Here is a 27,604-nt window from a genome sequence, read left to right on the forward strand (position 1 = left end):
CAGACCCTACTACCCCTCTCGGCTCCATTTTCAGTGGAAATAGTACATAGAATGGGTTAATAAGTCTTTGCTATAAGCTGACCCTTGCTATCCACAGGATAATCCTTGCGGTCCTTTTGAATCTTGATGGATATCCTTCCTCGTCCGCCCCACTCAGCGGCACCTTCCAAAGTTCCCCTGTACCCCATGCATGCTCACTTCGTGCATAATTTTGCAGACTAACAAACTATTTCCAAGGCTTTGTACCCAGAAAATACACTGTTCAACTGGTTTATTACCCAGAGCACAGGCATATCTGACAACATTTCCACAAAGCCTTCACTAAAATCAAGACAGACTTCATTTACTGCACTTTCCGTATCTCCCAAAGAGTAAAAATCTCATCAAACCCTGAAAGTGAGTATATTAACCAACTCCGTTTTATAAATACAGATCAACGCACATCACAATTTTATTGCAATGACACCTTTCGCTTAACACAGGTCACTGAACGTGCACTACACGGCAACAATGAGATTCAAGCCCTTCTGACCTGGGCTTGGTGCAAACTACACCTCCCATTAGTGTGCAATGCTGGGGACTGTGGACGGAGCCAAGGCAGGATCGCTGCGATGATATTTTGCAGTCTAAGAGCAGGAGCTGAGAGAGGAGCTGGTTGAGCAAAGCAAAACATTTACACATGTCCTCTAAATATGACTATGAACTTTTCAATGGATTCTCCTCCATGAGCAAGCACGTCTGCAGAAAGGAAATCCTAAGTCATACGCCCTGGTGCTCTTGCACGCCCCCATGGCAGAGCATCTCCATTGGAAGTGGTGATTTTGGTAACTAATCACAAAGCAGACTCAGTGCATGTGACTTATCTTCATATTCAGATTTTTTTGTGGGTTAAGGATTTCAAATCAGTGTTTACCGGTGAAGAAAAGATAACCAAGTGCCAGGCACTGAACAGAGGTCTAACGCAATCCATGTGGAATACTGCCCTCCACAACACCAAGAAGGGGCAGTCTGCAAGGTGCTCAGTACCCTGGTGCTGATCCAGGAAATTACTTAACTCTTTGCTTAAATCCATGCATGCAAGCACCCCAATTACGTGCAACAGGACACCCCTCCAGCTTAAGTGTTGTGCTGGACTGGCTCCCTGATATAAAGTATAAAGCCAGGGGCTCTGTGCAGAATACAGAGGGATTTTGATTAAATTCTTCTGACAGGGAAGAAGGGAGGGAGAAATATAGCCTTTATTCAATGTCCTCCTCAGTTTACAATTTATATTCGAAAAAGCTGCGAGCTATGGTCTTAAGTAAAGAAGGAGGAGATTTGCATTGCCCACGGTGTCCTTCCCCCTCTGCCCACCACGCCGCCTTGGCAGGAAATCTAAAGAGGAATCATTCTTGTCTCATCCTTTCAGTTGAAAAGAAAAAAACCTGAAGGATTATGCTTCCTCAAAGGAGGGACAAGATTGCATGACCAAGGCTTTCCCACTGATTTCGGATGCCCCAAAGGACCAGCGCACGCCTGCGGAGAGCTGGTCCTTGAGCTGCTGCCTCCCAGGAGCAACCCCTGCAGCCCACCAAGCGCGTCCAGCTGAGCAGAACCACCTCCAGATCCGCTACGAACCTCACCCAGACCTATGCAAAGCACACGGGAAAGATGTTGCAGGTGTAAAGATGGGGTTTCTGCACAATTTGGAGGTGTTGAATTTGCCCAGCAGGCAGGATGGTAAAGGGGAATCATCTCAATCTACCAGCAACCCCCCAACTCTCTCCCCCTCCAAGTCTCCCCATATGAATCAACACCCCAAAACCTTCGACAGACAGACTTGACTTCCCAGCTACATGCTTGTAATGACCAAAACGACTATTTATCTTTCCCTCAGCCTGCAGAACAGCCAAGATTTCAGCTATGGTAGTGACCTGGTAATCAGCAGCCGTTAGCACAGCTGTAAATGCAGCCCCGAAACTCTGGGCTTTGCTGAGAGACTCAAGAAACCCCGTGTCAAAAGATCAAGCTATGGAGACAAGTACTTGGAAATACCCCAAAGCAATAGAGGACAAGGCATGCCAAAGGCCACCAAGGCAGCGGGTGTGATACGGCACAGCGCTGATGGCTTCTTCTGCATCGGTGGGGCGTTGGGGCAGGGACACGCCATGTCCAGCCCTCGCCGCTGGCACGGGCTCTCGGCTGCGCTGGAAACTACCAGTGTTTCAGCTTCCACAAGATGGCAACTTCCTCCTGCCTGTTTCCACCCGCACTTTCACAGGGTTTTTTACGAGCAGTCGGTTTAGAGGAGGTTTACGCTGCTGCCTGCTTTGAACACGGTTGCTGCAGGTGGCCAGCACTACATCGGGAACCGAGCTCCTGCACATAAATCCCATTATGTTTCACCAAATTTTGCTGCTCTGAATTCATCTGTCTCCCAGTTCTCCATACACCCCAAGCCACTTTCTGCATCATTTCACCCCCACTAGCCCGTCCCTTCCTAACTGCCGGACCGGCTGAGTGCCCACGACGCTGCGGCACACGGCGGGACCAGCAGGCTGGCAGCAGAGCAGGCCCTCAGGAGCAGCCAGAGGAGAACATGGCGATCTGCATTCAGGTCCTCCTTCAGCCGCCAGCCTCACGTGCAACCCTAGGCAGCTATTTAACCTTTCCTGGGCCTCGATTCCCATCTATAAATGGAGCTAAAGCAGCTATGTCTCGCATGTCCGCTGCTAATTCATTAACCATTTACAACTGCAGGTCACCGCCACCCCTTCGCAGGGAGATCAGATCCCACTTTTTTACAAAGGTTAACATGTGAACAGCAAACCAGCTGCTCAATTTTTTATTTTTTTTTTTTTACTTTGGACACAGTTCCCTGCAGACTTGTACTTTGTAACCCATTCACATCACTGTCCCTTTTAATGTGGTTTAAAATCTGGAGTTGGGTAGAGAAGAACAGAAAATGCCTACTGCCTTCAGAAAATAAAAATGCTACGTTTGCATAGAGTAGTTACATTGTTCACCTCCAAATCCATTTTTGAGTCTTTCTGCCTATGCACAGGGCTGCTCAGAGAGGGAGCTGCGTAGTCTTAGCAATCCTCTGCCTACAAACGGGTCAGAAATATTTAACAGGAGCAAAGACAGTAAAGAATGAGAGATGCTGATTAGACCAAGAAACTAAAAAAAAGCCCTTTCACAAGTGACCAAGGCCATTAGCTGTAACTCAGAGGCAAGACTAAGCTTTAAGATTATCCCACTTAAAGTTTCAGAAGAAAAGTCAATTAAATTACAGTCTACCTTGATTGCTACCTTTGTCGGGACAAAGTATGCAACTGAAGGAAGGCCCGTCTGGGTCAACTAGTTGAAGCAAGCTGGTATGAGTTGGGAGGAGGAGAAGAGTGGGAAGGGAAGAGGATGTGTATGAAGGGATCAGAGACAGGAGATGTACAACCTAGAGCAGATACTGAAGCAGTTGGAACATATCAGTTGCAGGAGACGATTTAAAGAAAGGAATTATGAGATAGCCTAGAACAACAAAACCCAGAAAGTCATTCCTTTCCAAACTGAGCGTGAGATAGGCTTAGCAGTAAGCGGTCCCCAGCAAGCAGTAGTACAACCTGACCTGACCTGGCAATTTGCAGGGAGATTACAGCTCGATTTGAGCAGCACTGGGAAGCAGAAAGCTGGAGAGTTGGTGGCGACAGCTGTCCCTGAAATGGCACTTGCCTGAGGAGTTGGCCACCAATACCAAAGCTGGGTGATGTCTCAGTGTGCTGCTGGCATGTGGCTGATGGAAATAGGGGGACATGCACAAACCCAAATGACTGACCCACCTGCAAACATCTCACTGAGATTCATTGCCTTGGAGGTCTCCCATCACCCAGCCTTGCTCTCTCCTGGGAGCTCTGCACCATCCACTTCTAACCCAGCATCTGTTTCTCTCCAGTCCAAGCCATGCAGCCAGGAAAGCTCATTTTGGGAGTATTCCTCTGCCTCCTCCTCACAGCCTGGCAGTGCAGGCTCAGTGTAGAGCACAGACCTCTCAGACCTCCTGTTCTTCGCTCCCCTCCATCTGCTTTCCTGGCTTGGCTGGTTCCTCTCTGTGGTTGATGCGAAAGCAATGCAGGGTGGAGGAGTGGCATATGCCAGAGAGCCAGGCTGTTTGCTTTTGGCTGCCCAGTGTCCTTGCTACACACCCTGTAACTGCTTGGACAAAGGAACACCGGTGTGTGATCCACAGGGTCAGGTCCATCGTAAGGTCCCCGCATCCCACCTAGAAACCTGTGTGTCTGTGGGGAGACTGGCTCTAAATATCTCCACGTCAGGCAGGTGAAAATACTGAAGCCTAAATTGCAGATATGAAAAGCAAAAAGCATGTTGGCATCTGACAGTGGGCTCCTTGTTTGTTATGCAAATACATGAAACACTCTAAGGACTTAAAAAACCACCACAAAAACCAACCAGAAAACCAACAGGCTACTCAAGCATTCACGACAAAGTTCTTGCTGGTCATTAATTGCTGCCTGTTAAATGGACAGGCAGTCTTTATTAACCATCAACTGCAGCAGCAAACTCAAGTGACAACGGAGCTCAAGAGCAAAAATAAATCTTAGAGCCTCTCTCAGTAGAAACACAAGTGTTTTCCAGCAATCTGTGATGCCTGTTTAATAGCAGGGTGAAGGACGTTAAGAAAAGAAATTGGCTGGGCAAGCTTTAACTACACTGAACAGATCACCTTAGGTTAGCAAAGCTGTAGTCAATACCCAAGCCTTCAGATTTAGACTTTCAATCAAGTGCCTAATTAACGGAGCTAGGAAAGCAGGGTTCTGAAATTTAATGAGACACTCAACACAGAGCTAAGTGCTTCAGATATCTAAGCTTTCAAAAATCATGAGAGAGTGATAAAAAAAGGTGAAGATTATGCAAATATAACCCCTCCTTGGGTCCCCTGTAAGGTTTGCTGAAAAGAAATGAGGATGCACCATTGCTGGAATGGCTCTGAGACGGTGACAGGAGTATTTATAAGGGGCTTGATCCTCAATGGCTGCAGAGTCCCATAGCTTCTTTGATTTCAAGAGGATACTCCAGATTTCCACCTGCTATAATGACTGCACTACCAGAGCGCTGCTTCCCGCAGTCCACTTCCCCTGGGCATCTTCACCAGCAGGAAAAGGCTCCTGGTTGGAGGAGCAGGGGAGCGACCAGCAGCTGTTGTGGCAACTTTGAGAAAGTTTCAAAAAAATTTGGGTCACTTTGGGTTTCTCCTTTTCTCTCCTGTATATTCTGATGGGCTGATCAGAAAGCAAAATGCTCCAAGTGGAGCTGGAGGTGCCCTTGGTCCTCAGGGATGGTGGCCTTGGGTGCCTCATTCTGCACAGGGAGCCTGGTGGGTCCAGCCTGGTAGACAGAATCATAGAATCATAGAATGGTTTGGGCTGGAAGCGACCTCACAGCCCATCCAGTGCCACCCCCTGCCATGGGCAGGGACACCCTCCACTAGCCCAGCTTGCCCAAAGCCCCATCCAACCTGGCCTTGAACACTGCCAGGGAGCCAGGGGCAGCCACAGCTTCTCTGGGCAACCTGTGCCAGGGCCTCGCCACCCTCACAGGGAAGGATTTCTGCCCCACATCCCATCTCCATCTCCCCTCCTGCAGCTTCAGGCCATTCCCCTTGTCCTGTCACTCCCTGCCCTTGTCACCAGCCCCTCTCCAGCTTTCCTGGAGCCCCTTCAGGGACTGGAAGGGGCTCTAAGGTCTCCCCGGAGCCTTCTCTTCTCCAGGCTGAACAACCCCATACCGTAAGATACTCAGTGAGGGTTTGGGTAAACGGCTCCTCACCAGTACTGCCCATCTGAACCCACCCGTGCGAGCACAGCATGTGCCCAGAACAATCCAGGGGAACAAGTAATGTCACGAAAGCACCAGGGAGCAGGGCTAGGAGAAATGAACTTCAGATCAATAAAAACGCCTGTGTACCCTTGCATTTAGCCTGATCCTGAGCTGGCCTTTCCAAGAGGGGTTAGAGATACATGGTTGGGGATTTTGGTGGGACACTAGATCAGAAAGGAGATGCATCTGTCCTGGCTTTGTTATGTTAAAAAAGATCTTAACTGGTGAGTAACTCATGCCGATTCAGTTTAAGAAGATTTCAGCTCAAAATGATATTGCCAAAACTGAGCCCAGTGTCGACCTACAGTCTTCTCCAGGGGCTTATTTACAAAGGCAATAATAAACGGGTCGAGGTTATTTTAAACTGAAATTCATTTTGCATCTTCAGTGGGAGCAACATGGACTGGGATTTTACAGTTGGCTTCAGCAGAGCAGAGCCGGTGCCGAGCTGTTACTCCAGACTCAGACGGCTCCTGTGAACTGCTTTGTGCAGTGTCTCGCACTCCTCATCCAAAAGGGTCGATGGGTGTGATCATGCGATAAATAACCACACTGATGGGTCAGAGCAGGCTGGTGGAGCCAGATACTGATCTCAGCAAGAGAGATAGCAATATGGACCTCAACACTTGCTGTGGCTCTACAGATGGACAAGAGAGATTCTCTTTGCTCGCTGGTGGGCTGGAGAGTAGCAGGGCTTTGAATGACCACCTGGCAAAGCCATGGCCAGATGTCTTCCAATATCCTTCATTCCTGCTACACGAGATGGTGGCCAGCAAGAGAACGGGTATGGTGCTTGCACCTGCAGGGTAGAAGGGGACCTGCCAGTGCAAAGACCACAGCAAGACTCTGCAACCTGGAGGCGAGCTTCTAGCAAGGCTGGTTTGAAGATGTGGACCCTGCTCAGGCCTGTGCTGCATCCTCCTGCCAGCCCTTGAGATCCTAAATCCCAGGCATTCGGGGGCTTCCTGCTCAACAAGCAGCGCGGGGGGGGCGGGTTTCACAGGCTGGGGGGCTGCACAGCAGGGAGTGAGATCCAGACCATGGGACGGGCAGCTCTCCATGCTCAGGGCTTGAGGCTCAGCAGGACTTTTGCACTTCCATTTGAAAATGTAAACACCCAATGCAACATCCAAATTTTACAGATTAAAAAAAAAAAAGAGAAAGTGCACAGTACAGCCATGAAGACGATGCAAGGGTTGATGAAAATGCTTGACAAAATGAAAATTAAAGACTTTGTTCTGTTTAGCTTCTCAAAAAGGAGATGGGAAGGTGATGTGATTACTCTGTGTAAGAACTTTCATCTGCAGACAACACAGGATACAAAAGAGCTCTTTAATCAAAAGGGTACACAGGTGCACAAGTCCATGGGACCTGATGAGATGCATCTGTGGGTCCTGAGGGAACTGGCGGATGAAGTTGCCAAGCCACTCTCCATCATATTGGAGAAGTCCTGGCAGTCCTGTGAAGTTCCCGCAGACTGGCAAAGGGGAAACATAACCCCCATTTTTAAAAAGGGAAAAAAGGAAGACCCAGGGAACTACAGGCCGGTCAGTCTCACCTCTGTGCCTGGCAAGATCATGGAGCAGATCCTGCTGGAAACTGTGCTCAGGCACATGGAAAATAAGGTGACTGGTGACAGCCAACACCATTTAACATCTTTGTCGAGGACATGGACAGTGGGATCAAGTGCACCCTCAGCAAGTTGGCCAATGACACCAAGCTGTGTAGTGCAGTTGACACGCTGGAGAGAAGGGAGGTCCCCAGGGATACCTTCCCATCGCTTGGAGGCAGCAGGTAAATATTGCACTCGTGGGAGACGCCAGCCTGCTGTGGGACGCTAGCTGGGGACCCCAGATTTGGGAACCCTAGCACAGACACAATCCATCTCCTCTGCCATTGGGCTCTACGGCACGCTTCGCAGAAGAAGCTGTAAGCACTTGACTGTCTGTGTAAAATCGCAGCACCAGGTGAAATGTTTTATTTTCTTCCTTAAATCACAGCCCTGCTTTTTTTACACTGCTCTAAACATGAATGTCTAGCCCTCGGCTCCATTATTTCCAGCATTTCACATCCAGAGAATATATTCTGGCAATTTCTCCTGGTTGTGGTTTTTAAGTACAGTGAACAATTACACTCAACTGCATTCATAAGCCAACATTAATGAGGCTCATCGACACACTTTACTGATAGCAGCTGCTGCGCATCATATTATTGATCTGTGTGCTACAGATATTGCAAACCCTCTCACTAAAATCCAGGTTCTCTTCTTTGATGCTACAGAGTGAGATGTGCGCGAGCCCTTCCCCGCTGCTTCTCCGTGCGCTGCCACCAAACAAGCTGCCTGGTCCTGCCCAGACGGTCAGTGCATGGTCACCACCAGCTCTCGGCACTTACCGTCCAGCATTGCACCCCCGGCTAAGCTGCTGCACACGGGTGCCACCCTCCGCCCCAGTGATGTACTGGGAAAACCATGGACCGATACAGGTGAGTGGCTCTGCACACTCTGGGAGCCCCAGTTGACATCAGTGGGGTATCTGCTGCTGGGGGTTATCTCCTCTACAGACCATTTCCAGGGGCAATGCAGACGCGCTGTGGTTATTTCTCCAGGGGCTGAAGAAACAAGGAAGATCTATTTTCTCTGACCCCCAAGGACACACTTCACCCACCGAGGGACTGCATGAGTCTCTGTGGGGGAACTGGGGAGCCCGACCCTCGGCTGGCACAGGCACAGGCTGCTCTGCTCAGCCCAGGAGTCATTCATGTGGCAGAGGATGCGCCCGTATATCTGGGACTGTATTAACAGAGTCACTGCTACTCACTGCTCTAATAATGTTTACCCGCAGGCTGCCAAGTGCTTCTCGACAGAGCAAATATTTGGGCGTTACACCCTGACTGTCCCACTAACCGCAAACAGCATCATCGGCAGATGGATCAATAGGTAGCTGCACATCTGAGGCTGCTCCTCAACAGCCAGAGCCCCAGTGAAGGCCAACAGGTCTTCCTCCACAGGGGTGACAAGGTGGGGGGACATGCCTGGGGACACTTCAGGGCGCCCTCCTGGGGGGGATCCTGAGGCTGCTCCTTGCTGCCACAGGGCTGGTCTTGAATGAAAAGATGCTGCTGGGATTCCCCCAAACCCAGCCCTGAGCAGAGAGGACACAACTAACGTCTAGTAACTCCCTTCTGGAAACACCCAGCTCAGAGTGGGAGGCTTTAAAAATCTTTCTGTAGGCACAATCCATGAAACCGCCCGGGCAAGGCTCCTTTTGGCTTTTCAAGCCAGGAGGTGGCAGGTTTTTGGAGATGTCTCCACTGAAGCCAGTTGTTCCCACCCCTGCAAAATGCCGGCGGTCACTGCTGGCAGTAACTGGATCCATCCCCCTCCCCCGTGGCCGGGAGCGCTCCTGCCCACTCCTGCTGATCCCTGTCCCGGGGGGGTGGGAGCTGCCAGAGATGCCAGATTCGGGCATCACGGGCTGCCCCACATCCCGCAGGGGTATGAAAGCCTATGCTTGGACCCAGAGAAGACTCTAGCCCAGCCACCTGAGAGATGAAGCAATTACTGCTAATTAGGATAAACCACCAGAGAGGTGGTGGAGTCACTGTCCCTGGAGGTGTTCAAAAAGCGTGTAGACATGGCACTTCGGGACATGGTCTAGTAGACATGGTGGTGTTGGGTCAATGGTTGGACTTGATGATCCTAGAGGTCTTTTCCAACCTTAAAGATTCTATGATTCCATGAAATAGGAACCGGTCAAGGAGAAAGGCTGTGGGGGCACAGACTGGCACGAAGGATGGAGGGGACAGGGTGAACCGTCTTGTTAGGGAAACAAGGTGAACGTTTTCAGCATCTTAAGGAGGGCATTTAATAAGCTGTGACCTGCGAAAGTACTGGGCCCCTTTTTGTGTTTCATCCGAGGAAAGGCTGGGTACGGCGACAGTGTTCAAGGACCCGAGTTTATTCCCCGCGTGCCAATTTGTCACTCTTATCTTGGACAGCCCACGCTGTTCTGGCGGGGCTTGAAAGCAAATTTTGCCCTTGAAGAATAAGCGTGTGCTGTGAAAAGAGATCCTTCCAAATGAGATGCACAAGTGTTCGCTGGAATGAAAGCGGCAGTCTCCAGGGAGCGAGACACGCCACCCCGGGTCAGGACAAACGGCCGCTGCACGGAGCGTGGCCTTGCAAAGGAGTCCTCTCAAATCTATTAGAAAATTACCTCCTGTTTGACAGTGCCGGAGAGCAGCTGGTCAGGAAGTGGAAAGGGTTTTCTGTGAAATATGTGAAATGAAATCACAAAGCTCGTAGAAAAATATTTCTGCTATGTCCGTTTTCTTACATTAAAACCCCATGTTACAATTTACTGTTTCTCAGTAAATGTTACGGCTTTCATCCTTCGTATTAAAAACATGACAGCTTCGAAATAAAATTCTTTCTATGACAATTTGCACTGCAAAACTGATTTTTAACCTAAAAAACTTGAATTAAAACTCACCCTTTTAATTTTTCTTCTTTAGAACAAATCCCCCAATGCTAGGGAGAGCTATGAAATCTATGAAAGGTGGACTTCCCATCAAATCCTACGATCATTGCCTTATTGATGTATCACACTCTGCAGGACTCCCCTGCAAAGAGACTGAAAAACGCTGATTATCTGTAGCGTTGGTCAGCAAACTGCAAAGTGATAGACTGTTTGCTGTGCTGCTCCCGTGACAGATAAATAATACTGCTGCTTTGCCCTTTATAGCATTGATTAGATCTGGGTAAAACAAATAGAAAAAAAAAAAATAAATCACAGGAGGAACTTACAGTTGCTCGTCAACTAAATCTCTGCCTGGGGCAGGAGGTATTACTATTAATTATATTGTTTCAAAGGCAGTTGCAGTGGGATGGTAAAGATTTAACACTCCCAAGCTGCGGCTCGATACAACACACACTGAAGTCAATGGCAAAGCCCTCTTGGACTTCAGGGGTGCAGGATCAGACGTTAAATGTTTCTGCAGACCCCTGAGCTGGATGCAGTGGTACACAGGCGACGCTCTGCCCCGGCACCTCCGCACCCAGACGGATGCAGAGGTAGCCTGAAGGATCATGAAAACGGAGCTGTATGAGCAACCCCTCCATCCATCGCACGTTCCACCCCTTTGAAGAGTGCCTGGTGGCCTCTCCCAGCATTGGCCATGGCACAGTACCGTATGGAGGGCTGTACCTTTGACCTTTCCTATCTTGCTCCAACACCGCCATTCATTTTGCAGTTACAAGCCCTTAAAACTGCAGCAGACTCAGAGGCCAGGGGACACCACACCACAGAGCCCAGGAGAGCTGCAGGGGTTTGGGCAGGGTGCATCTGTGTTGCTCACGCTGCAAGACCTACAGCAACGGACACCAGCTGAAGATGAGGTCCTTCTACCTCAGCATCCCCTTAATTTTCACCAGGATGGGAGATGGCTTGGTGACAAGGTGGGGATGGCAGACACCCGACCTCCTGTTGCATTTAGCAGACCACAGGTATCGTTTAAGGAGAGAACGTCTGCACTGCAGTGAGATGCAGCACAGGCAGGAGATGCAGGCAGGACCCTGCCATACCCCCATGGCACATGGAGACACCCTTAGCACGGAGATGCAAGGAGGCAACGTGCTGTAGAGGGGAAAGCAGTCAGGAGACCCAAATTTCTATTCATGCACGCCTTTTCCTCGGCTGTCCCTGCTTGCTCCCCCACATCCCCTCATTTCACTGCCGTGCTCTTACATCTATCACTTGCCACGCTCTTAGTCCATCCCCTCAGCACCTTCCTTCTCCTCCTCGCTGATGGAAAATGATAACTCTGGACAGCCCCAATTTCCTTCTCCACAAAGAAATCCGGTGCCAAATACTGTGACTGATCAAATGAGTAAGAGCAGAGCCTCTTCTTCATCTAAATGTTGATCTTTCATCTCCAGAGGCTTCTGCCACCTGGAGTATAAGCTTCATTTCTAATTAATGGTGTTAACAAATCTTTCTGCACTAGCAAGCTTTCAGCAGTGTTTTTCCAAGGGCTCTGGCATAAAGACACCAGCATCACGGTACCCTCCTGGGGGAAGCTATTTTGGAGAGCAGAGACCACCGCTCTGTGTTGAGACACATGCCTGTTTATTCCACAGCGTTGGGGCACCGGCATCAAGGCAGTTCTGCTCTGGAGACCTCACCTTCCTCCAGTGCCTTCAGCAGGTGGCACAGCTTCGTTCCACCCTCCATGGGTGCAGGAAACATGAACTGCTTTAGGCAAACGCAGTTTAGATTTCCCTTTTCTTGGGAAATCCATGCGAGATGGGAGGAATCACTGCTTTCGTCTACAGACCAGAGAGGCATCCCGGATAAGCAGATCAGCCTTTGACATCTATTTTTTAGGAGAGATGAATCCCAAATTACTGTTTGCAGCCAGAAACGTCTCCTGACCCAGGGAGCTCACCCCACGTTTCACAAGGTGATGCAAAGTAAGGGCAGGCCACCTTAGCTAGGAGATGCTCTACTTTTTCTTCTTGAGGTCTGAAGCCCCAGACGCTCCCTCTTCCTCTCTCTGTCCATCCCACCACTAGCCCACCCGAGTCAGCGCATCTCTCACTCTGCCAAGAGCAATATCTCGGACCGAGCTACCTGTTAGTTTGAAGTTTTATAGAATATAGATCTGTTTCTTCCCAGCTCTGAACCTTGCTGACTCAAAGGAAAGTGATCTTTAACGATCCCCTAGATAGCTATATTTTTCTTGCCTAAGTGCACACAAATTGCACCCTACAACCAATTAAACAGACGGTTTCTCATTTTTTCACAACAAACATAATTTTTAATTCCAAAATGTCAATAGTCCTTCAATTTTATATTCCATAGCATTTGCAACTCAGCTCGGTAATTTTGGAGTCAATAATTAAAAAAGAGGCAATTAGGGTATTAATTGAGAATCACCAAGTTACTTCACATAACATATTGCATATTTATCCACTTGCGCGCTTTGCCCTAACTGCTCATACCATGCTGAACGCTGTTCCACCTTTGCAGCTGGAGCTTCCAGAGCAACATATCTCTCCCTCCCCAGCCCTTCATCCCAGCCGTGCTCCTGACTTTAAACACCGACACAAGTGATGGATCTGGTACAGGGTAAGGGAATGATGAACCATGGAGGGATGAGCAGGATTTACCTTGAACTAAGCTGTGTTTGCTGATTGGAACAAGGTGGGGAAAACCAACCAGCCTGTTCACTATGGAGAATTTTAGTGAGAAAAGAAGAAAAGAATTTTCTAAAAATGGTACCGTCCACAATAACCACAACAGTTTCATTTTATAAATTATACATTTTGTTTCCTGCCTACTGTTCTGAGTTATTTTTAGAACTGAAAAATAGAAGTAGCCCAACGGAAAGCAGATTCTTGGTACTAAAAAACCGGTAGTCTAGTTACCAGCTCAAATCTCACGTCAGATATCCATGCATCCCTTCCACTGTCCCCCCTGGAAGAGGGTCTGGATATGGGACTCCTGAGCCAGGCAGGGTCCCCAAACTCTGGGGAGGGTCGGGACCCCAGCCAGACTACAGCCGCATTTGCGCATGGTCTTGTCTCGGCATCAGGAGAGGGAGAAGATGAGTATGGAAGAAGTATGTGGAAGAGGGTGGAGGAAAAAGAAGTGAGCATCTTCTTCAGATGGGCCTGTTAGTTCCTGAGTGTCCCCCAGCTCTGCAGATGCAACCCAACGGGGACAGCTGTGAAAGGCCACCTCAGCCATGTCCCCTCCTCGTGCCTCGGCGGCTGTCTCGTAACCTGCCATGTTCGGAAATGGGATGTTATTCTTTCTTTTTTCACACTAATATCCAAATTCATAGGAGGCATTATTGATGTGACAGATTCTTTGCAAATTCAAACACAAAGCCAGAAAAGCAGCGTGTGTACACATGCCCAGACACAAAGGCAATGCACTCAGCTTTCCAAATGCTCTGTTGGAGGGATATTTCTGATATCAGGAGGGATACTTCTGATATCGGAGTGCTAATACAGTCCAGCTTTAGATGGACTGGCAGCATACCACCTGCAGTATTAAGACTTCCATCAGCTGTCTCGTCACACACAGAGTGGCGTCTCTATAAAAACCTAATACCTTGCAATTTTGCAAGTTTGATATTAATACCAAGGCTTAAGAAGAAAGTACAAGTCAGCTGAATACAGGCAGGTGTTCTCTGAGTTCGGCGATGCTGCTGCCCGAGAATGAGCTTCACTGCGCTGATAAGGCAGCTCTGCCACTGTGGTAGTGGACACACATACCACAAAAGATGAAGGTGAAGAAGCCCAAAACATGCCCGAGGGACTGACGCGCATTGTAGACACTGTAGAAATACTTCTGTAAGTGAAATTAGGTTAGGCAGACCATAGGGACTGAGGAACACAGAAACGTAGGCATACGTGAGAAAGGTCTCACTGACCACATCAGAAACCGTTCTGTGATGCAGCAGGAAGAATCCTATTTCTGTAGCACGAGGCAATGTCAGGTCATGACCATGGACTTCAGGCAGTTCTTCAGCCCCACTGCCATCCTTGGGGCTGCCGCAGCATCAGTCCCAGCAGAGGCTTTCAGGGTGGAGGGACTTTGGGATCAGCATCAGGGCATTCCCTGCTTCCCTACAGCTCTGTGGAAGGGGCTCACGGGAAGGGCCAGAGGCAAGGAGCTCCATCTCTACCCCATCTCGCCTTCACGAAAGGTTTCCAGCGCAGACACCACGACATCGGCCACTACATCTTGCATTTGAGGTGCTGTGCCTGGTCTGCTGCACAGCAGTGCCGTCTCAGGGAGACGCTTCACCAGTCTGCACGTAGCGCTGACACCGGGCCAGGTCCCTGCCTGCAATAGGTGTGACATCTCTCTCTGGATGCCACCATCAGGAGTTGAAAAGGCAGGACTGAAAGGACAGACAAAGGGCAAACAGGACAGCAGGGAGCGGCTGGCAGAGCCCCTCCTGTGGCTTTGTTTTCTCTTGCAACTGAATTTGATGCTGATAAGAGATGGTGAAGGATTCTCATGCCACATGCGGCTCTGCGATGGAGCTTCTGATCTATGGATTACAGTTTACCAAGGAGACGGCTCTGTGGAAAAATGCTTATGAGGAAGAAATGCCACTGTTGTAAAGAAAAGCTCAGGGAACCATTTTCTGGGGTCATTTCTCTTAGAAAAACAGCCCTATAAAGTCACAGACAGACTCTTAACTGAGCACCAGGGACCTGGCAGCTGGCTCCGAGCAGGACAACTCCGACGTACTCATCCTGCGAGGCTCATGTCCTAATCCCGCTCACGGCATCTTCACCAGCACTTGCTTTGAGGCAAACAGGGCTGAGCTTGCTTTCAATTATTTCTCCAAAGAAATAAAAACAATGCCGCGTGGTTTTACTGCTCAGGTCCACTATACCTAGGTAGAGGGCCCCAGTATTTGAGTTTGTGCCGCTAATTAATCCTGGACCTTTTGAATAACCAGGCATGCCTCTGCCCTTCAGCTTTTGAACTAATGCTCATCTGAATAAAAACCCACGTGCCAGATACCAAGACCGACAGAAGACCAGTCTCCTTCCCTGATTAAATTCATTTACCATTGACTTATCCATAGCCATAAGTACCCTCTATGCGTCTGCGACCGCAGGGCAAAGCGAGGAGTACTCCTGAAGAGTTCAGCAGGTCATGGCAAAGTAGCCAGCAACATTGTCTGAGCCTGATTTGGCAAATCCCAGTGGAACAGTTGTAGGTTCAATGTTAAAACAGATTCTTTTTACACAAAGTTAGGCACTTTTCATGCCCCATTGGTTAGGAAATCATTTTAAAGCCAGTGGGAACTGCCACACCAGTGCGCACAAGCCCTGTGTGCTGCCCCAACCTTCCTGTGCCAAGGGTGCCCACAAGCCGTACCTGCAGGGTGAGGGTGCCTGCAGGAATCCCCTCACTGCAGTCTTAAAGCTAAAAAGCAGAGAAGAACCTAAATTTTACATCGCTCATCAAACTTTCCAGCAGGTCCAATTAATGCTGTTACATTACGTACAGCCCTTAATTACTCTCTGTGTCATTGCATACAGTGTACAGGAAGCATTACCCAGGCTTTCACCTTCAGCTCACAGCACTCAGGCTCTACAACAACAAGGTTCTTCCCCAAATCTCCCTGCCGGAGGGTGTCAGCAGACTTTGCACAGCCAGTAAAGACAACCGCAGCTTCCTCCAGCCCCCCGGGCCAGCCAGGGGCAGGGAGCAGTGGAAGCTTTCACCTCCCCGCTCGGCGCATCGCTTTTGCCAGTCCATCGAGCCTTGACCGCCCAGGACCACGAATGCCATCATTTATACTCTGCTTGTGGGCAGGAGAAAGAAAAAGCTCACTGAAAGGCTTGGCCATTCCTTATTATAAACTCTCCACGCCCTCATACGCTTTTTCCTCAAACCGCACAATAACAACCCGTGCTTTTACAATACTGTAGGTTTCGCGTGCCACAAAGCAGCATCTGCGTGTGTTCCTGGACAGGGTCTCACTGCGATGGAGTTAGCGTTCCCCTAGCAGCCCTCACAGTGCTGCGCTGTGCACTGGCAGCAGGAGGGTGTTGGTAACACCCCAGTGCTTTAGCTCCTGGTGAGCAGCGCTGGCACAGCATCAGGGCTGGCCCTCCAACATCCCCCCTCACCAGCAGGCTGGGGTGGGCAAGATCTTGGGAGGGGACCCAGCCAGGACAGCTGACCCCAACTGACCAAAGGGATGCTCCACGCCATACGGCATCTGCTCAGCAATAAAAGCTGAGAGAAAGGAGGAGGAAGGGGGGCAGTCATTATTTATGACATTTGTCTTCTGGAGCAACCACCCTGCTTCCCGGGAAGTGGCCAGACATTGCCAGCTGATGGGAAGTAGAGAATAAATATTTTGGGTTTTTTTCCTTTGCTTCCATGCACAGCCTTTTGTTTTGGCTTTATTAAATTGCCTTTATCTTGACCCACAAGGTTTTTTTCCATCTTATTTTTCTCTCCTCCCTGTCCTGCTGAGGAGGGGAGTGATAGAGCGGCTTGGTGGGCACCTGGTCTCCAGCCAAGGTCAACCCACCACAGTTCCCAATTTCTGCACGGCTTCGACTTACAGTATTCCTTAATCATCCGGTCTTGTTTACAACATACAAAGGAAAAGCTCCAGCACAGCTTTCCACCCCCTGCAAATACAGATATTGTTGTTCATTTATAGCTCCTTATTTGCAGAGAGCCTATGGAGACAAGAAGAGATGCCATTCACAGGGGAAGGCAGACGTATTGAATCAATCACCATGCAGAGGGGCCTGGGGTATTTCACAAAAGAACCACAATTCACAACTCAAGATAAATTATCCAAACCTTTACGCAGCCTCATCTGTCAGTTACTGTCTTGATACAAGCTTGGCAAAAAAAATAAAGCCAAAGCCCCTTTTTCTACGTCTAATGGGAAAATACAGATCTCTCGTCTCCAGTTTTTAAGCTTGACCAAGTTGCAGTCACAAAGGGAGCTCGCTGTTTGTATTTCTCTAGTTATTTAGCATTATAGAATATCTCAAGGAAGGGACCTATAAAGATCATCAAGTCCAACTCCCTGCTCCTTGCAAGACTACCTAAAACTAAACCATATTTAAGCACATCTAGGTTTCAATCTCAAGTCTCATCTAATGGTCTTAATCATCTTTAAAAGGTTCCTTTTATAGGTTGGGGAAAAAAATCTCCCAGCCCAAACTGCTGTAAATTGTTATATGGGGGCAGGGGGGCACCTCCTATATTAAAAAAGGATATTTCTGTGTCTGTAGATATAAAGCAACACAGGTAGCAGGAAGCTGGTCTACTTTTCCCATGTAATGATAAAAATTGTCGAAGATAGACAAAGGAGAGATTCTTAATTTGGAAAAAGGGTCAGTACTTCACGGACACGTACAGATTCCCCTGAAAGCATCAGGAAAATGACCTCCCTTCAGAGTTCATAGGATGATGCCATCCATGATATCAAACTCAAATGAAGAAGGGAGAACGGAAAATAGGAAGAATTAAAAAGAGAAAGAAAAAAGAATAAAAGAGAATTAGTAGAATAAAATCAGTCGAATAAACTAGTCCAACAAAGGGCTGTGGCATTTAACTTCAGACCACACTGGAGGGAGGAAGGTTTGCCGAATTCCCACTTTTCGGGGTCCATCCTACAAACCTCTGCTGAGTGCAGCAGCCAGCTCCACCTGGGGCACAGACAGACCATTTCAATGATATAGTTCCCATATTTTATCTCCTAGCCAAATATAACCACATCAATACCTCGCTGCAGAATTACAAGTATTTATAACCAGCCTGCCAATTAAACCAACGATGTCCAATTAGTTTCTCGGGGACAGACTTCCACAGAGACCTGCGGGACCTTCCTTCACCAGGGCGCTGCTCTGGCCAAGCTGGGCAGACGTGTCCGATCCACACGCACCATGCCCTGGAGCTCAGCCATCTCCTCCACTGCCTATCTGAGATCTACTAAGCTTCTCCCCATTTCCCATATGGTCAGAATGTCCAGGGCTGATGTACTCAAGGACTTACCAATTTGATGATGTGGGAGACAGGAAGCAATATATCCAAACATGTCCTTTGCTAGAGACAGCCTTAAACTCATCTGGTCCTTCATCAGATGTAAACAGCTTAGTTATACGATGTCCCGTGAACATGGACGCCACGTACGTGAGCACAGATCTAACCAGAGTATTCTTTAGCATGGACAGCTCAGGGAACTGTATGTAGATAATCACAATTTTGAGCCACAGCATGCTGACGTCCTATGCCTGTTCTAGTTCCTCTACATCTTGCCTTGCTATGTGTTTTTAAAACATATGGTTCCCACCTCTGACCCTCTCCCACTTTTGGGCTCAGCCTGCAAATCACATTGTTACAGATGACAAAATAACCCATGTATCTGCAGTAACTTATTTTCCAAACCCATGGTGGTAATGGCAGGAACTGGTCTGTAAGTAAATGGACCATTTATTCATGGATTGTAAATAAAAGCATTCAATTCTTCAAAACCATAGAGCAAAGCTGAAGGTTCCCTCTTTGTCTGAGCCTGTGGACATCCAGCTCCTGCAAGCCGGGCAGTGGCGGGCAGGGGGCAGCTAAAAGACAGAAGAAAAGTAATTTATTCCCTCTCCCCTTCCACAATGTCCTCACCATTTAAATGTCGACCAGGAAAAAACTTCAGAACAGAAAGAGAGCTGGGCCATGCTCAGCCAAGGTCTCTCCAGGGCAGGTACAGCTGCACTTTCTCTTCTCCAGGATAACGGCAGGAATGAAGAGCTGCTGAGAGCACAACCTTCTCCCCTTGGTCAGAGGTGAAACCCGGTAGAATCTGACCCAACGAGTCCATCCCTGCTCCCGAGAGCAGCTGCCTGCCTGCAGGCAACCCAGTGGAGAAGCCACATCAGGTTATGGCCATCGAACCTCCTAGATTTGGAAGAGGCTCACTGGAAAAGGACCATTTCCTTTCCTTGGATGGGAATTTCCGAGAGTTAATTTTGAGACACTTGGAGGCTGGGGTGGAAACTAAGTGCAAGCAAGGTGAGGACCCAACAAACAGCAATCGCAGCCCTGTTGGGCCAGGAATTACAAGGCAGCAAGGTCACTAACGGGGGGGAAAAATTCAGCCGAGCAATTTTGAGGGGGAGGGAAGAGTATGAAATGATGCTGGCAAGCACAGGGTGAAATCAAACTGGAGAAATCAATAAAGGGAAAGGACAGAGGGGGGCAATGGGATGCGGGAAAAGATAAATTAAAGGCTTGCCCAGGGGTTATGATGGCTAGTGAGCAATAAATTAAATAAAAGAGGGCAACAGGGACGAGCAAGGTAGTGTGAAAAATTAATTAAAAGGAAGGGAGGCATAACCAAGGCATAAAACATGGGTGCTGGTGGAAAGATTAGAGGACCCAGGGAATGAAGAGGCTTTGAAAAGCATAAGAGGAGCCAAGGCAGAGGCTGTAAAGGCTGTGACCGCGTGTGAGGGTCAGATAAACAATGCAGATGCGTTTTCAAGAGTATGAGAAGCAGGAAACCTCTGAAGAAGAAAGGAAGCATCTCGCAGGAGGAGGCAGCGTTGGTAGTGCTGAGGCGCTGGCGTACCAAGCTTCACTCCTTGGCTTTTGCAGCCAAATGCAGTGGGGTACTGACCCCCCCATCTGCCTGCAAATGGTCTCCTTCCACCTACCCCTCTGCCCCCAAAGGAGAGGGCACGGGTGCTGCCTGCAGGATGAGGTGTTGCAAGATGGGTTATTTTAGCTGGGTGTCTTAAACGCATGTCTGCTGAGACACAAGGGAAGGGGTGAACAGGTCTGACTCGAGCTGGCTGCCTCCAGCACCCCCTCCAGCTCTCCAAAATGAAACCACAGCCCTCCCTGCAACCATTTCTGAAGGCATCCCCCAGCTCCTGAGCAAAATTCACCAACATCTCAGCACGGCAGTTCAGTTTAGCCCATGCCCAGGTGTGGATGCGCCCTGTTGACTTGTTCACATTCGTGGGACAGGCTGACTTTGGGTGGTGGGCAGAGGACCCTGGCCTCAGGGGATTTATGTGGCAAGCACAGACCTACATCCAAGTCCTTCCTGGGTCCGTTTGCTGTTGGGGACTTGAACGCTGGGTCTCAGACTGTACAGGGGAGCACCCCGCTTGCCTCAAGGGTTATCTTGGGGTGAGTCGCCTTCACTCTTTTACGCTGAACCTGTTCCACTTTGAACAAAATAATGACACGTGCTGGGAGAAGTGGAGATGGGGAAGGAGGCGGATGGAGAGAGTACGGCTCTGCAGCCTGGGAACTGCGCATCTCACTTGGGCACTGAGGAACCTGGACTTTCTCAATCTTTGTGAGACAGGAGTGAAGCAGCTCTCCAGTGGATCCCTGCTCAGCAGCCTGGCTGCACTGAGCCTTGTCTCGAGACTTCAGATCTCTGTGTTTGGGGCTGCTGTGCCAGGCACTGCCTGGAGAGCAGCTGCGTGGGGTCAGCCCACAACCCTGCGGTCCGTCGCCTGCTTCCCAGCCTCAGGTGCATCACCGGGAAGGCAGCAATTAGTGACGGGCTGGGGGTACGGTGGTTTTCAAAGGATTTACAGTTGTGCGCCAGAGAGGATAAGCAGCAGGTCATCAGCTCTGTGCAGAGCAGGATGGAGCATCCCAATGCCACCATTTCTGCACTGACAGATTTTCTGTTGGTAAGTCAGGTCTCGTTCTCAGCTCTGCAGCGGTCAGAACTCAGGCAGCCTGGATGGGACCAGCTGCTCAGCAGGGACAGGCAGTCCTGTGTCTGGCCTCAAAAGTCTCTGTCTTTTTAGCCCAGGATGCTGATGCACTTACAGGGCTGCCCAAGACCACAGGAGCCTCCTCCGGTTATCGTGTCAGCATAAGCAATGAGCTTTGTAAGCTGCTACTGCCCATCACTGCAAAGTCAGTATTGCCCATCAAATAAGTCAGTATTTCATTAGCGGGCTGTTAATTGCCACTGTAGTGCATGTGATGCTTTGCTTTTGGAGGATTTCTCACAGGGAGTAGAGATGCAATTTTTAGAAGAAGAGCCGAAGAGTGTTTGGGGGCATGGGTGTAGGAAATGATTACACGAATATTTTCAGGCCCTTCAAATCACAGGGGAAAAGAAAAAATTGGACAAGTCTGGATCACACCTGCCTTTAAAGCAGCATTCTTTGAAATGAACAGGCTGCCTCGGTGCTCAGAGACAGCTAAGAAGATTATAAGCAAAAGATACCTATGCCGGAGGAAGAAAGAAGAAATAATAAAGGCATTCAAAGCTATGACAAGCAAATGAAAAAAAAAGAAAAAAAAAAAGAAAAAAAAAGAAAAAAGCAGACTTTTTGGATATACCAGGAGGGATACAAGCAAGATTGACAGTGGCAGCCTGTCAGGAACAGATGCAGAGCATCACCCAACCCAGAAGACAGTTCAAGGGCTTTCACGGGTCTCAGTGGCCACCGATCAGGCACTGCAGTGAACGCTTGCAACGAAGCAGGACAAGAAGTAATGGGTAATTAACAACATCAGAGAAAGCTAAATGGGCTCCCTAATCTCCCTCTGCCCCAACAAACTTTGCTTTGGCTTCTCCTGGAACCGGACTATAGACAGCTAAGTGACATTCGTTGTACCCTAGACAGCAGGAAGCAGGTCAGGTCTCAGGGAAGTTGTAACGTAAATAGATGAGGAAAGGGGTGCATTTCCACTCCTCTTTGACATACCAGAGGAGGGGTACATACGTGGGGTAGTAGGGCTCAGAATCAGTTTGAGTTCAGCACGGTGCAGAGCTGGTGCTGCAGGGATCTGATCACAGGGAGCCTGCGCTGGATCCAGAACGGAGATGTCACTCTGCATCTCCACTGAGACACTGCCTGTCCTTATTTTGTGTGCATTTCTTAAAATTCACAAACTCAGCCTGCACACAGAGACCCTGGGGTCAGTTCCCACCTCCTGTAGCTCTCCCGCCAGATTTGCTGCTGAGATTCAAAGGGAATTTCGGTGCACAGCAAGAACAAAAGCTGCCTTATTCTTTTATACGAAGGCACAAGCAGATGACCGAGAGCCCTTGGGTTATTGCGGGGTGACGTTCACCACGCCGGGGCATCGCTTACAACCCATCAGCTGGCAACCAATTTCACAGCGGTTTAAATTATCACCATCGAGTGCACGGCCGGTGCGGGCTGCGTGTCAGCATACACACTGCAGCTTACCTGGTGAGCGGTAACTTGTTTGGCTGTTGTAAGACAGGCTCTTCCACCTGTGTGCATGGGCTCTGTTATCAATGTTTCTCCCAAATCTGTATCACACGAAGCTTCATGCCCCCAAAGTCCCGCGGGAGGCAGATCTGCTGAGCGGGACAATGTTCCCTTTCCAAGTTACTTCTCCGAATATAGCCACATTTGAAGCTTTTGCCCTTTAAAACACTAATTCCTATAATTACTAAACTTCCTAACTACAAAGAGTCGTTGTTCAAGGGTATGGCGTTAAGGACACCCTCAACTCACCCAGCCTCAGAGAGGCCTGAGGCTGCCCTGCTGATTGCATGCGGCTCCTTTGAAGTAGGAATCTGTCATTCAAGAGGATTCACCCAAAACCTTTGGTATTTCTTGGTCTGAGCTACGTTGGAAGAAATTAAAGCAACAGGCATATATCCCCGCCGTGGCCGCGCACACTGAGGTAGGCGGTGCGGGGCCCACTGCCACCCCCAGCCCTGGGTCAGGCCCAGCTGGTCCCGGCACTGCAGCTCCAAGCCATCACACTGCTGCTCGGGGAACCCCAGAGACACCCCGGGTTCGGTTCTGTGCTTGGTGCAACCCAGGCACACGTTCAGCCTGCAGGCAAGACGGGACACAACGAGGAACGAGGTGAGGTGAAGGAGGAGGAGATAACCCACGGGAGGTCAACAGGGCATGGGTGGCACAACCTGGCTCCCAGTCAGCTCGGCAAAGCCAAGCTTTTAGGGAAAGACGCAGAGGGACAATACAGGGTTTGACTATACGGCTTTCCCCTAGCACATAGGAAAGAACGGGCAAGCAGAAGACCAAGACTGCCATGGTCCCTGTTTGTGCTTCTCCTGTGAAGGGGTGGAACAGTCCGTCACCAAGAGCTTGTCCCTGCAGAGCTCGTCTACAGCTGGGGACCCAGATCAGTCCTCCAAGGTTACCCAGCACATCCCAAGGGCACCCTTACTGACCTTCTCATCCTGGTTCGTTTCAGCTGAATCTCCACCCTCAGGGAAAAAACAAAAAAGACAGGATTTTAGAAGAAAAATCCACCCTACCCCGCACAGCTCATCACAGACACAGGGTGCATGGCACCCAGCATCCTCGGGGAAAGGAACCCAGCCTAAACTCTCCAGGCAGCGCAAGGTCCTGCACATTAGTGCTATGTCTTTGTGTCACACTACAGCCTGCGAAAGGTCAGTGCCTCGTAGAAGAAACACATATGATAATGAAATGCTACAGAAGGGGGGTGGTAAAATAAGCAACTTTTTGGCTCATTTCCTATGATCTTCAATTCAAGCCAAGCTGGAAGCAAATCTCAGGCCTGGATTTTTATTGATGAAGGAACACGGCCATCTGTCTGTTTGTCTTTTCTGTATTTCTTGCTAACCCTTATTTCTCTCCTTAAAAAAACACATCCATGCTCACATGTCATATTTGATGCATCTGACAAGGTCAGAGCCATCACATCCCATCAAGCACGCGCCGATACAGCCTTGCAAAGGGAAGCCGAGAAAAGATGTGTAAAGAGAGTTCTATTTTCGTATTTTCATTTTAAGGCATCTCCTTGACTTCTGCTTTCTGACTTACTTTCCAGCTCCGGTACTCACCAGAAAGCTGCATCTGGTTAGGAGAGGACATAATGAACAAATAGCACTGAGCTACTCAGTTGTCTCCTGTCCCCCGTGTCTGAGCACCTCATGGAGAAATGTTTTCATGATCATAACTCCAGTTCAAGCTAGAGCAGAAAAACTATTCCCTTTTGGAGCCTGAGAACTGAGAAACTCAGGCCCAGGTCTTCAACACTGACTGGACGACTTCAACGGCTGAAGCCCAGCTGACTGGCTAGGGAACCTGGGAAAATTATGGAGAACTTGAACTCTGAGGCAGGCATTTAAACCTGTTTTCATCTAGCATTAAATCCTGTCCCTGGCCTTTCTCTCCGTAATGTGCAATATTCCTTGAGTGGGCAGCAACTGGTTCTTGGCAGGAGAGGCAGGGCAAAAGAAGCCGAGATGGTGAGGACCTGGTGGTTCAGAAACCAGAAACGTGAAGAGCCCATCCTCAGTCCTTCTGCCCATCAGCTTGTTTCTCCAAGAAGCAGTTAAGGTGTCAATAAATACAAGCCACCCCACTCCAAGTCTGTGAGCGCTCCCTTGAGTTCTTCACAAACTCACTCCAGCTGGGTTCCCGTTCCATGAGCACAGACAAACAGCCAGGGGATGCCTGTGATAGACCACTAACACCTGGGGCAGCTCTGATGTTCCCTCTTGAGCAATTCAGAAACTTTTAAGGTTTCATTCTGCAAACATTTTCACCTGAAGTTTGACCACAGGCGCTATCCTTAACCATAGCAGAAGAAATGACTTGTGTGATCATCTGTCAGCTGGTGGAGTTGTTTGGGAAAAGATTTTACATTTTCCATTCATGCAGTACGTTAATCTGAATTAATCTTCAAGTCTTGAGAAGCTCTGAGAAACAGACAATTTCAAAAAGCAAATCCAGAAATGAAAAAATCCAAAAATCCCCAAATCAGATAATTTACATTGACATGTTATTTTGATAAGATCAAGATTTGCAGAAAACCTAACTCTCACATACAGTATTCATTATGAATCGCTTGCTCAGCTCTTAAAAGAATCAAACTTTTTGGTTGATTGTAGGAAACCAGCTCAGGAAGGTATTATTAACCCATAGCTTTCTTTGAGCATAAGAGTTTTGACTGAATTTATAGGTTTAAAATTAGACATATGCTTGATATTTTTTTTGGTTTATCAAGGTTTTAAATCTCAAACTAGATACCACTGGATCATGTTCAGCCTTACTATCCTTAAACAACACCAAATGACCTGCTCTTCTCATACGCCAAGAAATGACTGAGCTACATAACTTTCTGCTTGGAGACTGCATGATCAGCTGGGAGGTCCAGAGCAGAAAGGTCTCCCAGGCAGAGCTGCAGGCAATGGCCTGTCATGCGATCCGTCACTTGGCATCTGGAACCACCACAGCTTTCCTGTTGTCTTGGCAGAGTACTTGAGAGCTTCACACAATTAATTTGCTTATTTAAAAGCAGAGGTAACCACAGGGACAGAGCAATGAGGCTGTTTATAAAAGGTTAATTAGTATCTCATCTTCCACTAACGCACCCCTAGCAGAGCCATGTGAGCATGGCATGGGCAGAAATGAGGACACAGCTTCTCAAAGAACCTCTGCGAGGCTCCAGCGTGAAGAAAGGCAGCTCAGCACGTCAGCATTTGGCTCTCGCTGGAAAACCTGATCCTTTATCGGAACTGCTTGGGTTCCCACTCAAAGCCAGCTAAGCTCAGCTCCGCATAGGCAGAATGCATGTGGGTGCAAAGGGAGGGGATGGATCCATCACGGAGAACTTTGGAGCTGGCCAACACCAGGATGCGAGCCTGCAGACTGTGCACTCCTGGTGCTTGCAACTGCTAAATGACTCCTAATCATCTTCAATCCAAACAACCCCTGACATGCTCTGTTTTCACGACAAACTTTAGTGCCAAGAACATGGCTTTTCTAGCCCTAAACACATCCGCTTCCCTGCAGAGAGCGGTCATGGACTAAGGCCTCTGATGAGGATCGTGCTCCTCTCACCTTGCGTTTGCTAGATGGGCTCTGCTTATTTCCTAGGGGATCTCACCACACTGAGTCTATAGCAAAACAAAAACTCTTCAGAGGCACCAGGACTCCCAGGACTTTGGCAGAAAGGGTCAAGACAGATTTGTCCTCTTTGGGTGGTCTCAAGGGTCCCATTGCGGAAGCATGTTGGGAGTGTGCAGACTTGAATCTGTTTATCTGCCCAGTGCTCTTTCATTTTCTGGGGAGAGCTCGGGGTCACTGGGTCTATGAGGAGACAGCATGGGTGTGACAGACCCAGGGTCCACTTTCTGGGCAGCTTTTTAACCAGTTCTCCCTTCCTCCACTTCTTAGTTTGCCTAGAAGGGATCTCTTTCCATATTTTACATAAGTCTATTTTGACTCAACAGTTTGCATCATAACCGATGGCCAAAGCGGGCTGCAGGTGACAGCACGTCTGTCCAGTGCTCCATCTGCAGAGGCGCTGGTATGAATGAATGAATGGGCGTCATATCCCAATTTCTGCTCCTCCATGTCAGTTGCTGACGATCGCTCTCTCTGCTAGGACCACGCTCTGCAGGAGACAGTGGTGACAGGTCTGAAGCCTCTTCTCCCTTTAATTGCTAAACAAACCCACATACTTTGTGTCATCTTGTGGGAATTGTCTGAGCGTAGTGTCAATTATTCGGGTTTCTTCTCCTTTCCTTAGAGGTTTTCAAAAACACACAAGTCACTGGGGACAACTGAAGTTTACTGCGCTCTTGAGAGAGAAGACCATCTGTGGTCAGAAGCACATGGGGCTGGTAGCGGGGCTCAGAAAGCCACGTGCACAGCACCCTGCTCTGAACTACTCGACATTCATAGTAATCCCTGCGCTGGGAAAGGATGTTGCTGATGAGATGATTGCATTCAATAATCTTCCCAGCACATGCTTGCAAAAGCACGAAGAGAAAAAAAGCACTTGTGCATGCACACCTCAGAATCCACACTGCAGAAATCCTGCTATCTAATTGCCTACAGAGGAATAAAAATTAATACATAAAAAATAGAGAAGACAAGCCACAAAGGGCAGAGCCAGTCTGTGCCAGGCACAAATACTTGCCCGCTCTTGCTGAAATGTTAGAGCGGCAACGTGAGCGTGGCAAACAGCAGAGCCGGCAGCAGACGGCAGGCTAGCCCTGCTCTCATGGCTGCACACACCACTGCTGCTCCTAAAGCGCTGAGCTTGTCTTCTGACGGTCCGTGACACCCGTAGAGCCTCTGGAAAGAATTACAACTTTATAGTGAGATACATCAGCTATCCTACTGCCCATTCATTTCCTTGACAAAGGCATCTCAGTCACAGAGGGTGACTCGGTCCCACAGTTAGGCTTTTTTAGCCTTGGTCAT

At 48.9% G+C, this 27,604-nt stretch overlaps 1 protein-coding gene across 5 annotated transcripts in view; it reads right to left on the reverse strand.

Moving 5' to 3' along the window:
* RALY (RALY heterogeneous nuclear ribonucleoprotein) overlaps window positions 1–27,604 on the reverse strand; it is a 140,600-nt gene that overhangs the window by 57,882 nt on the left and 55,114 nt on the right. For 2 of the 5 annotated variants that reach the window (XM_054845009.1, XM_054845010.1), the window contains exon 3: window positions 23,590–23,625. The exons of 1 other annotated variant lie outside the window; for it this stretch is intronic. Coding sequence is in view for 1 of the 4 variants with exons in the window: in XM_054845007.1 (XP_054700982.1) it covers window positions 22,607–22,663 (57 nt within the window). In the remaining 3 variants the exon portion in view is untranslated. Of the gene's footprint in view, window positions 1–22,606; window positions 22,696–23,589; window positions 23,626–27,604 lie in introns of those variants that run through there. 2 more of the 5 variants (XM_054845007.1, XM_054845011.1) reach the window with 2 other exon arrangements.

This window comes from Grus americana, chromosome 17 (genome assembly GCF_028858705.1).
Source record: "Grus americana isolate bGruAme1 chromosome 17, bGruAme1.mat, whole genome shotgun sequence".
In the NCBI taxonomy this organism is placed as follows: domain Eukaryota; kingdom Metazoa; phylum Chordata; class Aves; order Gruiformes; family Gruidae; genus Grus; species Grus americana.